Raw genomic sequence first — 21588 nt, 5'->3', positions numbered from 1 at the left:
AGGAGCTCGTCTCTCATCCATCAGTCTGCACTCAGCGTGACTGAACAACATTAACTGTTCAGGTCGTCTTACAGACGGACAGCAGCAGCTGACAGCCAAGCTCGCAACAAAAATAAGAACATACCAAGACTGTGGAGTGGATCAGCTGGCTGCTCACATGTGTGGTTCTGAATATTTTAAATGATTTAAAAATATGACCATGACAAGTTTCCATTTAAAGATTAGATTGCAACCAAATACCTCTGTGTGTATCTGTATGTAAATTTGACAACCATCTTTTTTAGTCAGTGTCTTAAAGGTTGTTTGCTGATGAAGCAAAGTAGAGAAGTGCTATCAAAATGCTAAAGTCTTGACCATGCTGATTGCTCAAATTACAGCAAAAGAGCTAGTTTTGGATTCACTTAGTGTAAAGTGAAATCCAAAATGTGTGTCTTTATATGGAGCTATTTTTGTTGCAAAAGTATTTGCAAATACATACAAAGATCTTTGGACAAATCTGCAAATGTGAAGGCAGATTTGAAAATGTGTGCACATATCTGCAAATATGTGCACAGATTTGCAAATATGAGCTCAGATCTGTAAATGCATGCAAAGATTTGCAAATTCATACAAAGATCCACAAATTCGTGCACTAATCTGCAAATATGTTGACCAATTTGTAATTGTGTACTTAGTTCATTCTGGTTCAGAAAACTCACTCTTTTTTGCTTCAACTTGTCAAAATCCTCACAAACCATCAGTTATAACTGAAATCTGCCTCTCCATTGGCTGTCATACACACCTGACTTTTGCAACACTTGTACTGCGCATGATCTGCATACGTGTACGCAGATCCGTAATTGTAAGGGCTGGGTCTGTTTCCCTCAACACAGGCTCACAGGCAAGGCTGCCTCCTCATCGCATAGGCATCACACAGAAGGCAGCAGTTAAGACTTAGTAACGGCTCTATATAACGTCAACGTGAAAGGAGAAATATTACTATATTATACTGTTATTATTCATATTTTCATTGAAAAAATAAAGAAAATGATAACCTCCTTTTTCTGCAAATTCGTATCACAGTGGTGGTTGAATTGTCATTTCTACCAGACGGGTTCACTGCGTTCCATTTTTCAAACAGAAATCACCATTATGACGCTGTATGAGCCAGGCGATCGATAGAGCTGTCTGTAAATTTCTATTTATATCAATAACAGGTGAAGGGATATATTGCCGTTCTTGAGCAGATACGGTAAATGGCACTGAACAATGCTGATAGGTTTAAATCACATTACGACACAGTTATCAATGAGTCACAGGATGGCTGAGTGGCAGTGATGCGACCTGGGAATCATGTGGTACTGGGTTTGAGTCTAGCAGCATCTGGAAAATTTCTTTCTTCATTTATGTATTTATTTTTTGCTGGTAACTCTTATGCACTGCTCAGAAATTTAATCACTCAGGCCAGGAAACATGTAGGACTTGAAAATTTGCTTCTTCAATGTATGATCAAAAGGACCGACAAAACGAAATATTCATTTCAGTTCATGACAGTTCACACTAAATAGACATTTTTTTATACAGTCATGGATGAAAGTATTGGCACCCCTGGAATTTTTCCAGAAAATATACCATTTCTCCCAGAAATTGTTGCAATTACAAATGTTTTTGGTATACCCATGTTTATTTCCTTTATGTGCACTGGAACAACACAAAAAATTGGAAGGAAAAAAAAAGCCAAAAATGACATAATTTCTCATAAAACTCAAAAATGGACTGGACAAAATTATTGGCACCCTTTTAAAACTGTGGGTAAATCATTTTATTTCAAGCATGCTCATTTAAACCCACCATCTCTGGAGACCATCTCCAGAGATCTTGAAATTCCTTTGTCCACTGTGCGTAATATAATCAGAAGTTTATAACCCATGGAGCTGTGGCTAATCTCCCTGGACGTGGATGGAAGAGAAAAACTAACAAAAGAAAGCAATGCAGGATAGTTGGAATGGTGGATAAACATCCTCAGTCAACTTCCACACAGATTCAGGCTGTCCTGCAGACTCAGGGTGCAAAAGTGTCAGCTCAGATCATACATGGTCATCTGAATGAGATGAAGCACTATGGCAGGAGACTGAGGAGAACCCTACTGCTGACAAAGAGACATAAAAAAGCCAGACTGGAGTTTGCAAAAATGTACCTGAGTAAGTCTCAATCCTTCTGGGAGAACATTTTGTGGACAGATGAGACTAAGATAGAGCTTTTTGGAAAAGCACGTCATTCTGCTGTTTACAGAAAACAGAATGAGGCCTACAAAGAAAAGAACACAGTACCTACAGTCAAACATGGTGGAGGTTCAAGGATGTTTTGGGATTGTTTTGTTGCCTCTGGCACTGGGTGCCTTGACTGTGTGCAAGGAATCATGAAATCTGGAGACTATCAAAAAACTTTGGGCCGCAACGTAGGGCCTAGTGTCAGAAAGCTGGGTCTGGGTCAGAGGTCATGGGTGTTCCAGCAGGACAATGACCCCAAACATACCTCAAAAAGCACCAAGAAATGGTCGAAGACAAAGCTGGAGAGTTCTGAAGTGGCCAGCATGAGTCCGGATCTAAATCCCATTGAACACCTGTATTGTAAGAAGCTTGTTGATGGTTATAGGAAAGGATTGGTTTCAGTTATTTTTTCTCAAGAGTGTGCAACCAAATATCAAGTTGAGGGTGCCAACAATTTTGTCCAGCCCATTTTTGAGTTTTGTGTAAAATTATGTCCATTTTGGCTTTTTTTCTTCTGCTTTTTTGTGTTGTTCCTGTGCAGATTTCCCTGCTTAAACGTAACAGTTCCAATGCAAATGAGGGAAATATAAAAATTGTGTATACCAAAAACATTTGTAATTGCAATAATTTCTGGGAGAAACGGTGTATTTTCTGGAGAAATTCCAGGGGTGCCAATACTTTTGTCCATGACTGTATTTTGATTATTTGCTCTGACATCACGCCGATGGTTCCGTCAGCTGCCCTTAAATAGAAAATCACTCCTCAGTCCCGTGAGTAAAAGAATCCCAACATTAAAACGTCATTGATAGCTAAAGTTCTGCTGTGGCTACCAGAGAAAACTGAAATTAGAGACCTCAGAGTCACCTGGCTCTACCAAATGTGCTGATCCTGCACCTGGAGCACAAACGCAGCCAGTGTGACATCTCTGTCCCCAGTGTACAGCAGGGAGGAATCCACTATTTAATAAAGAATATACTCTGTGAGAGAGTCTTCCTTGACTCTGCTAAACTATATGTCAAGTTGAGCTTCAAGGTTTGACCTGTGCACCAGCCTACCTCTCCTTACTGCTGATAAAATTAGTGAAGACTCCTTCTACCGCAGCACCTGTCATCCATTCTGGCCTGATGCTGATTCACTGAAAGCATCCAGGATAACAAAAACTTTGTTCAGTTAATCTCCATGCATGCAAAATAACATTGCCCACGGTGTAAAGATACACTTTCCCCCTAAATGGAGCAAGCAAATGGCGCTGAATGACTCAACATGTTTCTGAGGATCCTGTCATACAGCATGGTGGAACCATAACACAACGTTTCTCTTCTTCTAGGTGCAGAAAAATCTGCAGAGACTGCTGGATGAAGCCACCTGAATGTTCTGGAAACCTGAAAATGTTCTGTGAAGTTCTGTAAATAGACTGTAAATATGTTGTTTATCATAGTAAACAGTACATCCTGTCAATGATGACAACTAGAAAACCTCCTACAAAGGCTCATAGGATACAGAAACACAAAAAGCAATCTGAAACAGATCTGGGGCCTCATTTATAAAGCTTGCTTACACACAAAACAGGGCTTGAAATTGGCATATGCCACTTTCCACACAAAGGTTGTGATTTATAAAAATAAACTTGGAGGGAGAATGTGCGCACCGGTACCTCAACTTTCATCCTTGCGTTTGAACATTTTGGAGATGGGAGAAACTTGCGGCGCAGATGGTGAGGTGGTGTATTGAAGCCAGTTTCATGTCATACATTTAATGTCATCACATGTCAGACTTACAGACCTGCGTTATCATAAACATCCAAGTCTGCAGTTATAGACGTGTTCCTTTAGTGAGCCATTAGGCCTACTACTGTATGCACAATGTTCATATATCATACTTTCATCTTCAAATGATATAGAGCAGTGGATAGCACTGATTGATTGGTAGTAATTGTGACAAGGTGTGTAACAATCAGTCTAAATGCTGAGTAAGCATATAAATAATGCAATGACACTCGTGCGTAATGCTGCACAATGGATGTGCTGGCACTGCTGAAAGATCACGCAAATGGTAGGATCAGGATGGAGAGAGACTTTAGGGACCACAAAGATTTCCTGGCCCATGATGATGACTGACTAATAAGCCGATTTAGATTCCCTAGAGCAGTGCTCTTGGATCTATGTGCTGAACTGGGCCCAGTGTTAGACAGAACCACCTGCTAGAACCACACCATCCCGGTGCATATACAGGTGCTGACCACTCTGGGGTTTCTGACAACCGGCTCCTTCCAGCAGGAATTCATCTACAGGGGCTTTCAGTATGGATCCTACGCAATGTTATATATGAGGCCCCCTGGACTTTTACCAGGAATTTTCCTGGTGGTTCTTTGGGGCTATGTATTTGTTTTGTTTTGCTAAAAACCAGCCCATAGAGTAGGGGCAGTGGCCCAATGGTTGTTTGATTTATAATGACAGTTTACTGGTCCAATCACGTCTCCTAAAGCAGGGGTTCTCAAACTCCTTAAACCCCCAAATAAAGGTGTGAGAGACTGGGGACCCCCACTGTACCTGAAGGTGGCTGAGGCACGGTTAAATGCAGCAGACTTACATTTAAGTTTTTTTAAACTTTACTTTGATTTCAGAATAAATCTCACCAAATTAACATGTTTTCATATTACTTTTTATTAATTTCAGGTTTTTTTTTTTAATCAAAAATTGATAAAATATACAGTTTGAAATAAACCCCCCCCCCCCATCCCCCAGCTTGCTTTCACACTAGCAACATCGAACTGTGCCCGGGTCCACTTGCGTATGTGCTCAGTCTGAAACAGCAGGTGGCGGTATGCACATAGCTGGTTTACAACAACGCAAAAGAGGAGAAAGAAGAAGAAGTTACCGTGGCAACCACTAGGGTCGTGACCCGAGTGAAGTTTGTTTTTGTTTAAACCCAGCAAAAAAGTCCATCCTGCAGCCATGGATGTTTAGAATCACTTTTTAAGATGCCAGCAATGTCGCTCTTCGTTTTTGCACATCTATGTGTAGCTCAGAGGATTAAATGGGCTCACGCTGCACAGATACACGCTGCGGAGACTTTTATTGCCTTTGCTCTTCCTCTCACTGACTCCAACTTGTGTTCATTCGTAAGGTGAGTTCCAACAGACCATTTATGGACTGGATTCTGATGATTTCCTCTTTTTATTGAGGAAAAATGTGAATAAATTGTTGCACTATTGAAAGTAGTTTAATTTTTACGATGACGTCATAAAGCTGATATGACGCTTTGTCCAGTATCTGAGCATGGTTGCATTAAAATCTCATCCGAACAGTGCCAGAGTCCACTTGAATCGTGCCTGAGACCACCTGCCCAAGTGGGCCCGGGCCCAGGTGCAGTTTGTTTGCATTCACACTACCCAAACGAACCAGACTTTGGGCTCAAGTGCACTCGGATCTGGGACCAAATCCCTAATATGAAAGCACTCAGTGTCTCTGGCAACCCCAGGGGGGTCCCGGCCCCCACCTTGGGAACCACTGTCCTAAAGGCCCACTTAACCCCCTCCTCTGTCTGAAGTCTCACTGTCTGAAGTTTAAAACGATAGACTGGATAAATGAATATATCAATAAAGTTGGGACACTGAGTAAAATGTAAATAAAAACAGAAGTCAATGATTGTCACATCTCATAAACCCAGATATGATTCACAAAAGAACAGAAAAAAAATATCAGATGTTAAACTGAGACATTTTACCATTTCAGGAAAATATTAGCTCACTCTGAATTTCATGGCAGCAACACATCTCAAAAAAGTAGGGACAGGACCATGTTTACCCTTGTGTAGCATCCCCTCTTCTTTCAACAACAGTCTGTAAACGTCTGGGAAGTGAGGAGACCAGCTGATGGGAGAGGAATGTTGTCCCATTCTTGTCTGATGTAGGATTCTAGCTCTGGACTGCAGGCAGCATTGTGTTTCTGAAATAGTCAAGGCCTTCCCTGACAGAGACGTTGTCTGGATGGGAGCATATGTTGCTCTAAAAGCTCTCTCTACTTTTCAGCATTGATAGTTCCTTTCCAGATGTTAGAGCTGCCCACGCCATAGGCACTAATGCAACCCCATACCATCAGAGATGCAGGCTTTAGACCTGAGCCAGGAGAACAAGCTGGATGCTCCCTCAGTCCATGTTACATGAGCTTTGGTCCAGAGAAGACGGAGGTGTTTCTGGATCCTGTCCTGCCAACTGTGTTGACAGATGATTTCTGGAAGTGTTTCTGAGCCCATGCGGTGATTTCAGTCCAGAATCATGCCTGTTTTAATGCAGTGGCAACTTCTCCAGATTCTCTGTATCTTCTGATGATATTATGGACTGTAGACGGTGGGAGAATTAGAGTCTTCACTATTTTACATTGAGGAACATTTTTCTGAAAATTCTTAGACTCAGTTTTCTCAGATTGGTGAACCTCTGCCCATCTTTACTTCTGAGAGACTCTGCCACTCTAAAATGCTTCTTTTATACCCAGTCATGTCACTGTTACTCTTGCCAATTGATCTAATTATTTGCAAAATGCTCCTCCAGCTGTTTTTATTAGTACCACTTACTTTTTTAGCATTTTGCTGCCCTGTCCCTACTATTATGAGATGTGTTGCTGCCATTAAATTTAGAATGAGCTAATATTTTTATAAAATTGTAATTTGTCTCAGTTTCTACATCTGACATGTAGTTTATGTTCTATTGTGAAAAATATGGGTTTATGAGATTTGGCAATCATTGATTTCTGTTTTTATTTACATTTACCACGGCGCCCCAACTTTTTTGGAATTGGCATTGGGGTTGTACAATGAAGGACGTCCCACACCACAGCTCTCTGGAGTGTGGAGTTTCAGCCATTATAGTTGTAAAAGTCTGGTACGTCTCAGTTTAACCCCTTATGTGAACTGTGACCAGAGAAGGAAATGTTGATATTTTCAGACCTGGAATAAATAAAAATGGTCCTTCTATTTCAGTTTAGATATCATATTTTTCTGCTGCAGTATTGAACTTAAAAATTGTTCTCATTCACCAAAGCATTTTATTTTTCAGTTCAACAAAGTTTATGAACCACCGCTGTAGAGAATTATAAGACCATCCACATTTGTGTTTTTCACAAACATCTCAGCAAGTTGAATAAAATGTTTAATATAAATGAACCAGATGTGTAAGAAAAATCTTAAAGTTGATCTTGATTTATTTTTCTATTTAGTTAGGATTCAAACAGACTGTTACAGAGATCTGAATGACTGAAAATGTTAAATCCACTGTTGTGAAAATAAAGTTTTATTTTGAAATAAAGTCTTATTTTTGCTTTAAATGTTGATGTATTTGTTTCATGTTTTATCCTATAATTTGTTCTACTATTATATTTAGAGAAGATTTGGTACGTTTTTCATGGGCGCAACCCACATACTCAGCTCTGCTGCTCATCCCACAAATGCATGATCCTTACAAATGTGGCATCATTTAAAAGAGTGACAAACAGGCATTCCAACAGTATAAGATTTAGTACCAAGAAGATTGTTACAACAACGTAGTAATGTACCAAACACAAATTGCCTTACTTTTTGTTTTAAGTTTATTACTCCGTTGTGATCTGTTAGATTTAGCCCATCAAAGCCTGAAAACAAAAATTATAGCCAGAAAAATTATCATTTTTGGAACTGAATTGTTTATTTCACTTTCTCCTGAAATCCAAAACAATCGGTAAAATTTAACATATATATTTTTTGTATCTCATTTCATACGGGTGTTTCTGGTAACTGATAATCCACTGGGCATTTTTATCATTTATCAGATTGTATTCAGATTTTTAGTAATTTATTGATCATATTGATTAGATAGAGGTATCATAAAAGTATGTATCAAATATGATACAACAGGCTGTAAGGGGTTAAAGTTAAGTTTCTTTTGGATTATATGGAAGGAACAAATTCCTGGATTAGTTGAGTTTATTAGAGAGCTAGGACAGTGGATGGAAACATGGATGAGAAAGTGGGGAAAAATGTGAAAGAGCCACAGGCTGGACTTGATCCCAGGCTGCCTGTGTCAAAGATGAGGACTCGAGTCCGTGACGTGGGGTCAAGTTGCACTTATGTTGGACACATTAGTGACTTGAGACCAGCCGTGAACACGGGGTGCTAGGGGGCGCTAGGGAGCCCCCCCCCCCATCACACTCTCCACAAAAAGAAGACAGATTTGAAGTTCATTAAATAGATTTTTTTAAACATTTGCTTTAAGTATCAACACATTTATATGATTATAGATAAAATTTATCATGCACTGTATAAACCTGATTTGTTATGAGATTAAAATGTGTAATGTGCAATAAATCAGTGGATCACAAACGTGTTTGCTTTACTTCCTGTCCACTCATTTCCCCTCTGGGGTGCTTGGCTCGAGCGCTCACAGCATTCTACTGACTACAGCTTTAAGCTGCGTCCACATAAAGCCATCATCTGGAACAACTGGTATATTTTGCATACAAGAAAATCTTTTTTTATATATATATATATATAAAGATTGGATGGAAAAAGGTGTTTGGGCTGTAATACATTTAATAGATAAAGATGGAAATATTTTAAGTCATTCTAATTTTAAAATATAAACTGTTCATACAAACTGTTCATACACAGAAATAAATAAATAAATCCCCAGGGGGTCTGGGGGTCTTCCCCCAGAACATTTTCAATGAAGTAGATGCCATTTCCTGTATTCTAGTGCACTTTAACACCATATTAGCACCAGATAATCCAAACTGGTTCTGTGAGATATAGTTCTGGATCAATATAGATCAAAAAAGGGCCCAACATAAAATAGTCATTGCAACAGTAGTGTTTCATAGTATTTCTTGGTCCTAATGGTCTTCTGGAGTTTAATGTGTTTTCTTCACCCAAGAGAGCAGTTTATCAAGTTTTAACCAGCCAAGAGGGCAATCAAAGGTTTTTTTTTTCACCCAAGAGGGCAGTTTAGTGTATTTTGCCAATGCGGAGGGTACTTAAACACACATTTTTGCCACCCAAGTGGGCAGTTCTTCATGTTTTAACCAGCCAAGGGGGCAGTTTAGTGTGTTTTGCCAACCAGGAGGGCACTTTATCGCATGTTTTGGCTCCAAAGAGGGCACTTTAACATGCATTTTGGCTCCCAAGAGGGCACTTAAGCCCGCGTTAATCAACAATTGGGCCACGAGGGGGGGCGACTGCCACCGTCACCCATAAGAGGGGATAAAAGGGAGAGCCTTCTGGAGCCATTGGCCCCAGCGCTGGTTAACTAAAGCTGGACAGCTGTTAGAGCTGAGGCAGTGCAGGAGCAGGAGAGTATGGCAGTGGTCTCTGAATGGTAAAGTTGGTTAGAGGCGGTTATATTCTACCTTTTATACAGAGTTTGTACGAGGTTTCTACGTCACATAAGCACCACCTTTTCAGAAAAGATTTTTAAGAGCAGATGTCTGTTTGAGCTAATTAAAAGCTGTAAAATGCAGATTTTTAGTTTGGTGCAAATGTTAGAAATAACACCATCACTGATGTGTTTTATCGTAGTTCAGTCAGATACTTCTGTGAACAACTGAAAAAAAAATGCTGAAATGTTCACTACTTCTTTAAAGTGTTTTTGTTGTAATAGTTAAATGCCATTCCCTCTGACACCCTACAAACTGTCCACCCTGCAGTGTGAATGGCTGTCCTACTTATTTTGGTTCTCATGCTCTTTTCTGAGTTGTCCACAAGGGGTCAGTATAACTTTTTTCTTTTTCTTTTTTGTTTTTTTGCTTGTTTGTTTGTTGTAGACTTCAGTCATTAATGCTTTGGGTAAATGTTTGTGGTTTATTAACTTGGCATGTTAGACTAATAATAATAGGTAAATAAGTGAATCAATCAATAAATAATAGTTTGGTGTGTTTAAACATTTTTGCTGCATTCTGATCTGGCATATATATTTTTTAACTATCCATTCACAATTGAAGCAGTGACTACTGGCACCTTAAAGTACGTCTTTTGTAAATGTTTCTATTTAAAATAAACATTCAATTAGTACTCTGACATAATATTTTCATGTATTGAGTTGATATTGTGTGATAATCTAGAAATTTCAGTTGACTATAAGAGTTAGCTACTTGTGGCTGCTGCTGACCCTTATTATAGCCATCTTATTTTAATATTTGTTCACCAACCAAACAAATGCAAATGCAAAAAGGCAAATTAATATGACTTAGCTCTCAGTGTAGTAACATCTTTTGAAATAACTTACAGACATATCAAACTGGGATTTTGTTGTAGCCCCCCCTGAAGAAAAATGCACCACCCGCCACTGATGTACAGAGTAATTCACAGCCCATCATCTGTATCTCTGCACATACAGATGTGAAAACTTTTACAGCTCTTTAATTTGCTCAAAATCTTCCAACAAACTGAACAGAGGCATATAGAATCACACAAACACTTTGTGTAATAACAGAGCATAATTGAAATGATAGCACAGCTGATTGAATGGAAGTCAACAGCTTTTAAACTCACGTTTCACCATGATGATGTTCTTGTCCCTTTTATCCAAAAATCCAACTAGTGAGGATAGTTCTTAACCTTGCAAGCAGATAGATACGCCTGTTTCCTTGTTTTTCACCGGCAAATCCATCTTGCAAAGCTCCCATCTGAACCGTTTGGGCCCGGTTAGAAAGTGACAGGACCAATCAGCGACGAGGGACAGTACTTTCTGGCGCATCGGAGTCGTGACGTAGACAAGCAGCAGCAAGGGGCCGGTGCAATTATGGCGAAAGAGATTAGCGTAGATACTGCTAAAGTGCCAGTTTTATCAGAACTTGATGACATTTCAAATAGGCTACTTTTGTAGCAGCGTCCCCTGCTGGCCTAACTTAGTAAAGAGGATGAGTGTGCATTTTCACGTTTCCCTAGGAGCTTGATGAGAGAGCAACGCATGCATGTGCTGGATTCTTTGACAAAAAAAAAAGACTACTCTAGAGAGACATTAAGATTCTAAAAAAAAGTGATCAACTGTTTATTTCAGTCAGAAGAAAGCTTAGGCAGCCCCTGCAAGGTAAGAAAGACATTAGAAGTAGTGAAACACTATGCCTCACGTGTTTACATATATATATATATATTTGAACTACTACTAAAAAATAATTATCAACATTATGCAAAAACAACAACTGAGTGTAAGTTATAAATCCCTGTCTATAATGCGCTATAATGAACCTCCTGCCGCGGGAGACTGCTGTGGCTTCAGTTAATGGCCGCAGCCTTCCTCTCTGACCCTTCACAGGGTGTCAACAATGAGAAGGTCTGCGGTGGCTAACCTGGTAGCATATAGTAGGAAGACCGCAGTACCACAGATTTCCAAAGTAGTAAATGGAAATAAAGTGGAAAGTAGAGTTTCTGGGCTGTTGATGGTTAAACTCACGTATGACTACTCACCCGAAGTGAAAAGAGGCCAAATATCAAAGCGTGATATTAATCTGCAAAGAGGAACGAAGGTGGACAGCGCTAGCTTTCAATGTTAGCCACGCTGTAGAGACTATTATCAGGCTAACGTCACACCCACTCTTTTTTGTGTTCTCTCATCTTTAGACTAGTTTTGACTATTCTAAATATAGATTTACGTTTAATCTACTAGGTAATTATACCGCTAAGAACATCCCTAACTAATACTAGCTCAGTTACACACAGACTGTCTCGTGTTAGACTGCGGTGCGTTCATGGTCTACAACAAACTGTAGGATAGATTTGGATCGGTCTCTTGGATCGGCGTCGTCAGTCAGATATCCGATCTATTAATTACGTCCATATCGGACCCGATACCGATATTAGATCAGATCGGTCCCATTCCTAGTTTAAAGCAGCCCAAGAGTGCAAAGCGGGGTACACACATAAGGATTTTTCTTAATCTTAAGAGATTTTTTATCTGTTAGAGATCCCACACATGAAGATAAAAAATCAGGCATTGAACAGTTTTGATCGTGTGTGATGTGCTCCGATAATCTGAACACAGCTCACCACACACATCATGACTCTGTCCCACCACTGATCTAGAATCTCGTCCTCCAAGCCAGAAATCTCGCGTGATCACACGTGATCTAACAAAAACGAAGAAGAAGAAACATAGCAACAACTGGAAAACACAACACGCAACATGGAGGAGGACATACAAGAAGAGGGAATGATGGTGTTCTTGGGACTATTTTTCACAGAAAAATCCTGAACTAAAAAAAAGAACTTTATGATGCTTCAGCAGGTCAGCCATGCTTGTTTTTATTTACGCCTGCTTCCTTGTTCCTCAGTCAGCTCGCTTCTTGATTGGCTACATTCTGTTCCACGTCACAATTCACAGAGTCATGACTCGGGAGTAGTTGGCTTTCCCCACACACACGAAGATTTTTGGTCGGCCCCGACTATTTTCGGAGCCAATTATCGGGACAAATTCACTCTTAACACACCTCAGACCAGAGGATAATTTTATAGGATAATCTTATAAGACATAGGATAATCGGGTGTTTGCCGTCCTTAGTTGGGAAGGAAGAAAATTGGGACAAAAACGGCCTGATTATCCTTAAGTTTTCACCCTGCTTAAGCCAGTGAGCGATAATTCATGATGTTAAATGATATTAACATGATACAAGTGGTTGTAAATGTATTAAAATTGAATTCAACCGTTAAAAACAGACATGTTAAAACAAGTTTATAATTCCTTGTGTGTATTCCTTGTGTTGTGAAGTGTACTGAATTTTGTGAATTAAGTATGATTGTTAACTTTGCAAAAAGAGGGATTTATAGCTAAAAATGGACAATTCAAGTGACTTTCTGCTCGCCTTGTGCAGGCGTTTTTTTTGTTTGTTTTTTTTTTTTCGGTGAGGAAATATTCAGAACAGTTGAGGTTGGAGTCCCTGCCGTTCTACTGCCCTGGTCTTCATCTTCATTCATCCCATTGCTCCACATCTGCATCACAGTCCCCAGTCATCAGCATCTCTTCTCATCTCATTTCTTCCGCTTTATCTACCATCATCATCGGACATCAGGATGGACAGTCATCAGTGTGATGGTTTGGTAACTCAAAACTATAGACTGAGTCAAAAACAAAGGAATGGGGAAAATTTTTTTGGTTGAATTTTATTTTTATTTGGAGCAAGATTGCCAATTTACTTTGATAATTTTGTTTTGTTTATTCCCTGTTGAAAAGGCCTGAGAATTTATGTTCCATTTAAACAAAAGGTATACTGTGGTGTATGTAGAAGGAGTGTTTTGTTACTTTGAACAGACCAAACACTAAAACTAAAGGAGAACCAAACATAATACTGTAACAAAAAAGGCAAAAATCAGTGTTGGTGGGAGTTATTTCAAGGGAGGCTTAAGTATAATTTAATGCTTCACTACTTAACTGACTGTCATAACTCTTCATAGAACCTAGAACTTAGATCCGCCCATTAAACCTCAGTCCGAGTGCCTGAGGTGGGTTTCTGACTATAGAAAGAATTGGACAAAGCCTGTGTGACGACAGCTGTCTGCTTACAATAGGCAGACTCGAACTGGTTTTGAGGCCAATCCACGGAGGCATCCATATTGAAATCTTGGTCTCAATCAAACTTTGGCTCAACCTAACGGCCCGCCCACTAAGCTCGACTTCCTGTCAGCTAGCAAGCTAGCATTCTGGTTGACAGAAACATAGCTTCTGCCTGTCAAGCTATCTGCCAATCAAATGCGTTGCAACAATCAGTGCGCAGTGAGGTTTTTCCTAAATATACACTCTAAACAATTGAGGTACATAAAAATTCACCCCCCGTACAGTGAGAGCACATGAAGACATTAGCTAACGAGACACGTTTGTTTTTTTAACCAGGCTGTAAACCGGTGTAAATAACTGCTTTTTAACATGTGTCCACACAGGACTTCTGGTGTTCCTGCAGCCAGCCTCAAGTGGACACCTGCTGTATAGCAATTTTTTGCACTTCTGCATTGGCTTCATTGTTCAGGACCAGAGGTTGCTGCTTGGTACCTTCTGCCGGTATGGCGCTACATGCCAACGTGACTACAGAAAGAAAGGAGGGCAAACAGTGCAGACGCTTCGAGGAGCTTCCTTTTTGTCTTTCTCTCTTTTTGAAGTCACAGAAGAGAAAGGAAATTGGAGACTTTCTTTCAGTAACGGATTACTTTTATGAAAATGTAACTGATAACGGATTATGTGAATTGTAAAACTAATTTGTTACGTTACTCATTACAACAAAAAAAAGTAATCTGAGTACTTTAACAGATTACTTTGTAACGCATTACCCCCAACACTGCTTAAGAATGATTTGATACTATCCATGGTAGCAGAATGAACTCTTTTGCTGGTTTAAACATGAACAATCTTTGCTCAGGTCATGACCTGAGTGGCTGCCATGGTAGCTTGTTCTTTCTCCTCCTTGGTGGGTTTGCAAACCGGCTATGTACATAACACTACCTGAATCAAACTGAGCACACGCATAGGTGCGCCCAGGCACAGTCTGATGTTGCTAATATAAAAGCAAGTCTGCAGGAGAGATGGGAGGGGGAGCAATCAACCCTTTAAAAACCTGAAACTGAGAGCTTTGTTCACGGCTCCACTGACAGCCAACAGAAACTCATCTTATATTCTAAATCATCTTATCAGCACTGGACAAATAAAACAGAGTTCTGTAGAAATGACACCTTCACGGACATCCGTGAGGGCGAATAATAAACAAATTACGTAAAGAGGAGCACATGACAGTGGTCAAATACAACATTTATTTCTACATTGCATACAGGTGAATGGAGAAAATTGTGAAAAGGTTCATAATTCTGTACTTTAATCCAAAAAGTGAAACACTCATATATTTCAGAGTCATTAGACATAAATCCAGGACAGGAGTAGGACTGATTTTCAGCCCTGGAGTTTCCAGCTCAGACAGTCTTCTTTAGTTCATTTTACATGAGATGAATCATTTTTAAGTATTGTTTCACAAAGGATCAGTATGACCAGGGGACCGCTGACAGTTTGTGAATTACTCCCCTGATGTCAATGTTTAGGACAGGATTAGAGGAGTCTGTAATATCTGAGAATTAGAAGATGAGGTTTGTCAAAAAAAGATGGTGTAGAAATGGGGGAAAAGGGACAAAAGGTGGCAACAAAAGTGACAAAAAGTGGCAAGAAATGGGCAAAAAGCAGCTACAGTTGGCAAAAACATGTTGCAGTAATGGACAAAAAGTGTTTCTTTGATAAGACTGGTTGTTATTCAGGTTAGAAATAAAAAATTGTTAATACTGATCCATTTTACAGTGGACTAGGATTTTCCTGACTTCCATGGGCCCCCAGTTTGGCTGGGCCCAGAAAGCTCCCCCCTTTATCCCCACTTATGAGCCTATTTGGATATATTTTATGAAATACTGTGTTGTTACTGGGGAACATTAAATATATTTTTATTTGATATTAAAAAGAATCCAATGTTTTTTCATAACATGTAGCTCATAAGTGGACGTGGATGTGTTTCCAGCTTTTTACAGCAGGTTAAGAAGTCAGATGATAAACGGCTGAACAAGGAAATACTGTCATGACAGGGAGGAGTGTTTGCACTGAGCAATGATAGAGTCTTGAGATAACTTTGGTTATGCACTGGTGCTAAACAAAGAAACGACTGATTACATTCATCTAAAAAAAAAGAAAATTATGAGAAATGTACACAATGTCAGTTTCAGTCAAAGCTGTTGGTTTAATGACTGGCAGAGATAAAGCTGAAAGTATTTAAAGCTGGAGGAGAACCGAGGAGAATCAAACTGGACTGGACTGCAAAGGTAAGCCTGTTTAATCTGATATCAAACATAGACATGTCTAAAATACCATTTTAAAGACAACTGTGTCACAGTGAGAGCTGCTGTTAATTCTCTCAGAAAAACACCCCTGAATGATCAAAGTAATTTATTGATAAAATAAAGATTTATGCAACAGGAAATTTAACTTCATATAGAATGACAACTCTGCTTTAACTGAGCAGTGACTGATTTCTGAACTGACTAATTTGTATAAAATCATGTGTTCTATATGATTTAATACAACTGTAGAGACAAAAGTGTTTGGTCAGTATATTTTCTTTTTTCCCAGTCTGAGTTAAACACAACCAAATAAAAATCATCTAAAATACAAAAATGGCAAAAACAATGGAAAAATGGGTGGAATGCGACAAAGTGGTGATACTCTCCTGATTTCATTGTCTCTGTCTGCTCTCTGTTGTAGATGAAGCTCTCTGTGTTTTTGCTGGTCGCCCTGCTGGCTCTGTGTTCAGCTGTTGATCAGGACACTGAGGAGCAGAACTCAACCACTGAAGAAGGTAAAAAGAAACTCATCAACTAATCTGACTTACCTCCTCCAATCCTCCAGTCAACTAGTTATTAATACAGGAGTGATATACTTGTTTGTTCTGTGATCCCAGCGACGTACAGATGAGCAGATGTCAGACAGGGAGTGAAGAACATCAGTTTGGCCTTAATTCACCAAGCCTTCTTTGTTCTAGAAACCCTCCTCAAGTTCCTTGCTGCTAACACTTTTTTGTAGAGTTCAGACAGAGCGTTCTCAGAAATATATTTACGGGATGGCAGAGAGTACCGTGGTTCTAAGTGTTCAAGAAGGCGATGAAAGCCCTCATTTTCAACCACTTGCAGGGGCTGTCTGTCTAAAACTATACATTCCAGCACTTTCTCTGTTATTTTTGACGCTTTCATACTGTCAGCGGAAAGCTCCTCTCGTCTTTGCAGAGTAGCCGACAAAGTTAACTGCTTCGTTTCGTCAGTCTTTTTCGTTTGTCCGTAGTCCTCATATTCTTTGGTGTGGTACTTCTTTAGATGCTTAATTAAGTTAGTTGTGTTGAATCTTGCAGAGTGACCACCCCCTCTCTAAACATTCGCTTTGCATATATTGCATGACACCGTTGTTGTCGGTGTAAAGAGAGTGAAATGCCTCCACGCCGCGGAGCCTCTGCTGTTAGCGTGCCATGCTATCATTGCTCTCTCCTTGACAGGGGCATGCGTGTGACATCCTACGAGAAAAAAAAAAAAAAAAAAGGCCAAGAGCTGGTTGCCTAGATCAGCACCACGGATCAGCCCTTTCCCACTGATACCCGATCCAGCTTTGAGGGGCTGGATCGGGCCGATAACCGATACCAGGTTCGGGATCGGTGCATCCCTACTTTAGAATACTGCTTAAGTAATGGAGGTACCACCAGGTTTATCTAAGAGTTCCAACAGGACACCTATGATAATCACACTGAATAACTGATGAGGCCCAAAAAAAGAAAAAAAACAACAACAAAAAAACGAATACATGTAAGTTTAATTTAACAGAACTGTTATGCTGTTGTTAAACTGGCTAAAATCACATATATTTTTCATTTTTTGTTTTGGTTAGACAATATTATTGGGTTTTTACATGTATAATTACATCAGTAATAATGCATGTGATGACACAAAGTTACTGTAAAGAAAAGGGGGCCCCCCCATCCCACCCCCAGCAGTCACTGGGTCTGCAATGAAAGCACACTGAACAAAAATTAACAAAGTAATACTAATAAAAGAACATATATAAACAAAAATATACATAAAAACAAACGTGGATATGATTGGCTGGAGCATGGTTACATTGATCACAGTTACTGTTCAGACTTGGATTTATTTCTGCTAGCTTGGCTTTGGAATAGTGGATCCTGTGGAGAACTTTAAACTGAATGAGGCTCAACCGAGCACATGAAGTAGTGGAAATGATTCTTTTAATTGCTTCAGCCTATCAAACATCTGAAAGATTAACGTTCATTTCATTCTCTCAGGCAGTTTTTGTTTTGATGACAGAAATGCTGTTGAATGTCATGAGGGAAAAATACCCTTAGTATAGTTGTCCATTATCTTAATATAGACAACATTTCACATATCTAAACAAGTACGTCAAAAATGGTTCCAACATTTTTTACTCTAAAATTGCAGTATTTGCTGAACCTGTATGACATTTAGCACTACTATCCACCTTCAAAATGTGTAAGTTTTATCATCTTGTCATGGTTAGTTGTGATTTTAGGGCCTTTTTGTTATCAGCTTGCAAAAATCAGCTTTTTGCAAGTCTTAGAGAAACAGGAAGTTTGAGACAACTGCTGAAGAGTCAGATGGAGTGATATCACTCTGTGAAGTTGACTGGGCTCCACTGGCTGAGAAAAAAATATTCTGGTAGGTTGGGTTGTTTTTTATTTGTATAGTTATTTGGTTGGATAGTTGATTTCTATAACTATATGCTATATACAGTACCGGCACTTCTAAATTTTGCCCCTTGGCGTACCGGGACTTCTTCCACTTTCTCATCAGTTGCCAGTACGCCCTCCTTTACAATTTTTTGGCCTCTCCACAGATGACAGCTTTAATAGATGATTCATGATGGCATTTAAATAGATGTATTCTGTGGTGCACGGCGCACTTCCCACTGTGTACTGTGATGTTTTTATCTGTACAAGAATCCAGGTGAACTCACCTGCCACTGTTGGAGGGAAACTAGAGATAAAATCATTCACCTCTCCTGGACAGTGGCGCAGTACGCGAGTGTGAGCACAGCACCTCCTCCGCCAAGGAGCTTGATGCCCCACCGACACCTGTTCATACTGCCACTGAGCCAGACATCAACACTAACCATATTCAATAACGGTATTCAAAATGACCGAACAGACTGTTGTTCAAAGGATCAGGGCTGTAGTTTTGCTCAGAGAACAGCTGACTCACCTGCAAAGGCAAAAAGCCTGATAATACAGTGGCAAAGTCAGATCACAGACGGAGCAGAGACTCAGGGTGTCAGTGAGAGGAGGGGCTGATTAATCTCTACATTTGGTGACAAAGAACAACTATTAATTTCATTGCATTTGATGTTTATATTTCATTAAAAAGCCTTTTTACTTTTTATGTACAGTATATAATTTTGTTTAATTTTTTAAGTTGTTATTCCATGTTTTTTTAAAGATTTATTTTAAGGCTTGTTGCATTTATTTGGAGAGGACAGGACAGTGGATGGTGTAGGGAATCATGAAGAGAAAGTCAGGAATACTGGGACTATGAATCATTAACAGTAATTGGATTACTGACCACAAAATTATCTATTTCAAATGCTGAGTCTAGTGGGGAAATAATATTTCATTTTTTCTTATTTTATTTAAGGAGCTTTATTTTTAATACAGTGCTTAACAAATTTATTAGACCACCTGTCATATTTGTCTCAGAGACCATCCAGCATCATGAAGTGCTTTAATGCGGACTCTTTCATTTTCAGCGAGCTCTCCACGTTTTACCATTTTGAACAGGAATGAGGAATTTCAAACTGAATTCACCCAAATTTGAGCCGGCTCACTGGGCTTCTCTGAGAAGTCAGAAATGAATCAAGCATAACTTTCAACCACTAAAACTCATTCTTCTGTTCAGGAATGCAAGTAAATAACTATAATTTGACATATTAATCAAGAAATATTGATGTGCTTTACTATTTTTTCAGTTTTTTTGTAAATCAGTAAATTTGAAGATTTATGGATAACAATAATAATTTTATTTTAGCATTAAAAATATAATTTGGGTTAAAGAGCTTCAACATGTTGGTGTATTAACCATTGCAGAAACATAAAAAATGATTTTGCTTTTACCAATTTTTACCAATGCTGTTAATTTAGGGCAGCTGTGGCATAAACCTTACTTTGGGTGGTGGTCTAATAAATTTGTTAAGCGCTGTGGTTGTTTATTCTTACGTAATATTCCATTTCTATGGTGACAATGATTAGCTTCCTGTTAGTAACACCAGGACATTTGATCAATGTGGATTTGACTTAGAGGTGACAGTTTTTGTTATTTCTTTGTAGATTAGAAATATTCAAATATAAATCATGTATTGCCATTCAGCTGAATTACTACTAAGACATGATTTTTGCTCCATACTGCCCAAAGTAGTTCTGGGATTGTGTGAGAAGAGAGTACCGGCACTTATTTTTTCCACTTAAAGCGCTGACATGATGAGTTTTTTTATCATTCTTCCAAGGGCTAATTGACACAACAGTTCATACCTTACCCCATTGCTATTTTATGTTCTTGGTATTACTTGGGCTTTTAAAGGATTTTAACCAGTGCCTTTTTTATTCCCTCCTATGCAGATTTCCACCTGAACCCTGCTCTAGGGAACATAATCCCTAAAATCAAAGTGAAGAGATCTCTGCCGGCCCCTCCAGCTCACATGAGTAACAGAATCCGTAGATATTCTTCCACCCCTGATCATGGATCCGCTCTGGAATGGCAGACCTATCATGGATCTGTCCCCTCTGGTGCTGTTCAGGTCTACATCAGTTACACCAAACGCTACGATTATGTCTGCAAATATGGGTGCCAGACAGGTTTTTTCAACCCTAGGTTTGGGTCTTATTGCCACTATCCCTATGCAGAGAAAGAGCATAAAGGCCACCCGTTTGAAATCCTGGTGAACAAAGACAACTTTGAGAGACTGGAATGGAAGGGTGGTTCTTGGGGTGGGGTGCCAGCAAATTCAGTCAAGACCTGCGCTGGAAGGAGTATTTATGTTGGAAAAAACAAGTACGGTCTTGGGAAGGTGCATGTCGGACATAAGGTCTTCTTCCTCCATAAGGTCTTCTATTTCCTTAAGACCTTCTTCCTCCCCTGGCAGAGTAAGGAGTATTGGTACAAAGTCTACGAGTATCTAACCATAAACAAAAATTTTGGCACAGAGCGCATGCACAATGTTAAATATGACACTTCAAATGCTAAAATCACAGAGCATCCTCCAGAGGTGTTACGCCAGTCATCCATCATCAATAATGAGTGCCGCTCGGTTGAAAAGACAGCTCAACTCTCACGTACATTTCAGGAGGAGAAAAGATGGGATTCCAGCACTTCCCTTACAGTTGGGGCCACTCGCACTATCACAGCTGAAATCCCCTCTGTCGGGTCTGCTGGTGTCACACTCAGTACTGAGGCAACCTCAACCCTGTCCAGGGGATCCACTGTGATGAAGTCGACCACTTACTCTGTCTCTATCAAGCAAAATGTTCCCCCAAACCACTCCTGCAGCGTCAGCATGGTGGGACGCAAGTATAAGGCAGAGATCCCCTTCACAGCGACCCTCACCCGCACGTACAAAGATGGAACGACCAGATCAAGATCCATCAGCGGGACCTTCACTGGTACCAATGTTGGAGGGATCCACTCTGTTGTGGATCGCTGTGAACCTCTGCCGAACGCTGATCCTTGCCCCTAATGGTCAATGGGAGAAGCCTTTAAAGGTCGTAGATGAAGCAGAATGCTTAAACTGCATGTGATTTTT

At 39.7% G+C, this 21588-nt stretch overlaps 2 protein-coding genes across 2 annotated transcripts in view; both read left to right on the top strand.

Moving 5' to 3' along the window:
• The window catches only part of LOC121509387 (GRAM domain-containing protein 2B-like), a 31785-nt gene extending 25862 nt beyond the window's left edge, over positions 1-5923 (top strand). Inside the window, exon 14 of the mRNA XM_041786704.1 lies at positions 3577-5923. Within this exon, the coding sequence (XP_041642638.1) occupies positions 3577-3618 (42 nt within the window). The 3' untranslated portion in view covers positions 3619-5923. The remainder of the gene's footprint in view (positions 1-3576) is intronic.
• Positions 5924-8235: 2312 nt separating this feature from the next.
• On the top strand, positions 8236-21588 carry LOC121509791 (natterin-3-like). Its single transcript, XM_041787453.1, has 4 exons — positions 8236-8328; positions 16486-16579; positions 20408-20874; positions 20911-21588. The coding sequence occupies exons 1-4, from the start codon at positions 8236-8238 to the stop codon at positions 21520-21522; spliced, it is 1266 nt and encodes a 421-aa protein (XP_041643387.1). The 3' UTR covers positions 21523-21588.

Source organism: Cheilinus undulatus, linkage group 5 (assembly GCF_018320785.1).
Source record: "Cheilinus undulatus linkage group 5, ASM1832078v1, whole genome shotgun sequence".
Classification (NCBI taxonomy): domain Eukaryota; kingdom Metazoa; phylum Chordata; class Actinopteri; order Labriformes; family Labridae; genus Cheilinus; species Cheilinus undulatus.
The sequence above is the reverse complement of the archived record's forward strand: the minus strand, read 5'-3'. Positions and strand labels throughout refer to the sequence as shown.

Bases quoted from the DNA above. Each gene is read 5' to 3' on its own strand.
- LOC121509791 (XM_041787453.1), top strand. From the start codon at position 8,236: ATGGATGAGAAAGTGGGGAAAAATGTGAAAGAGCCACAGGCTGGACTT. The intron at 8,329-16,485 runs GTGGGGTCAAGT...TCTCTGTTGTAG, and splicing joins TGAGGACTCGAGTCCGTGAC to ATGAAGCTCTCTGTGTTTTT. The intron at 20,875-20,910 runs GTCTTCTTCCTC...TATTTCCTTAAG, and splicing joins AGGTGCATGTCGGACATAAG to ACCTTCTTCCTCCCCTGGCA.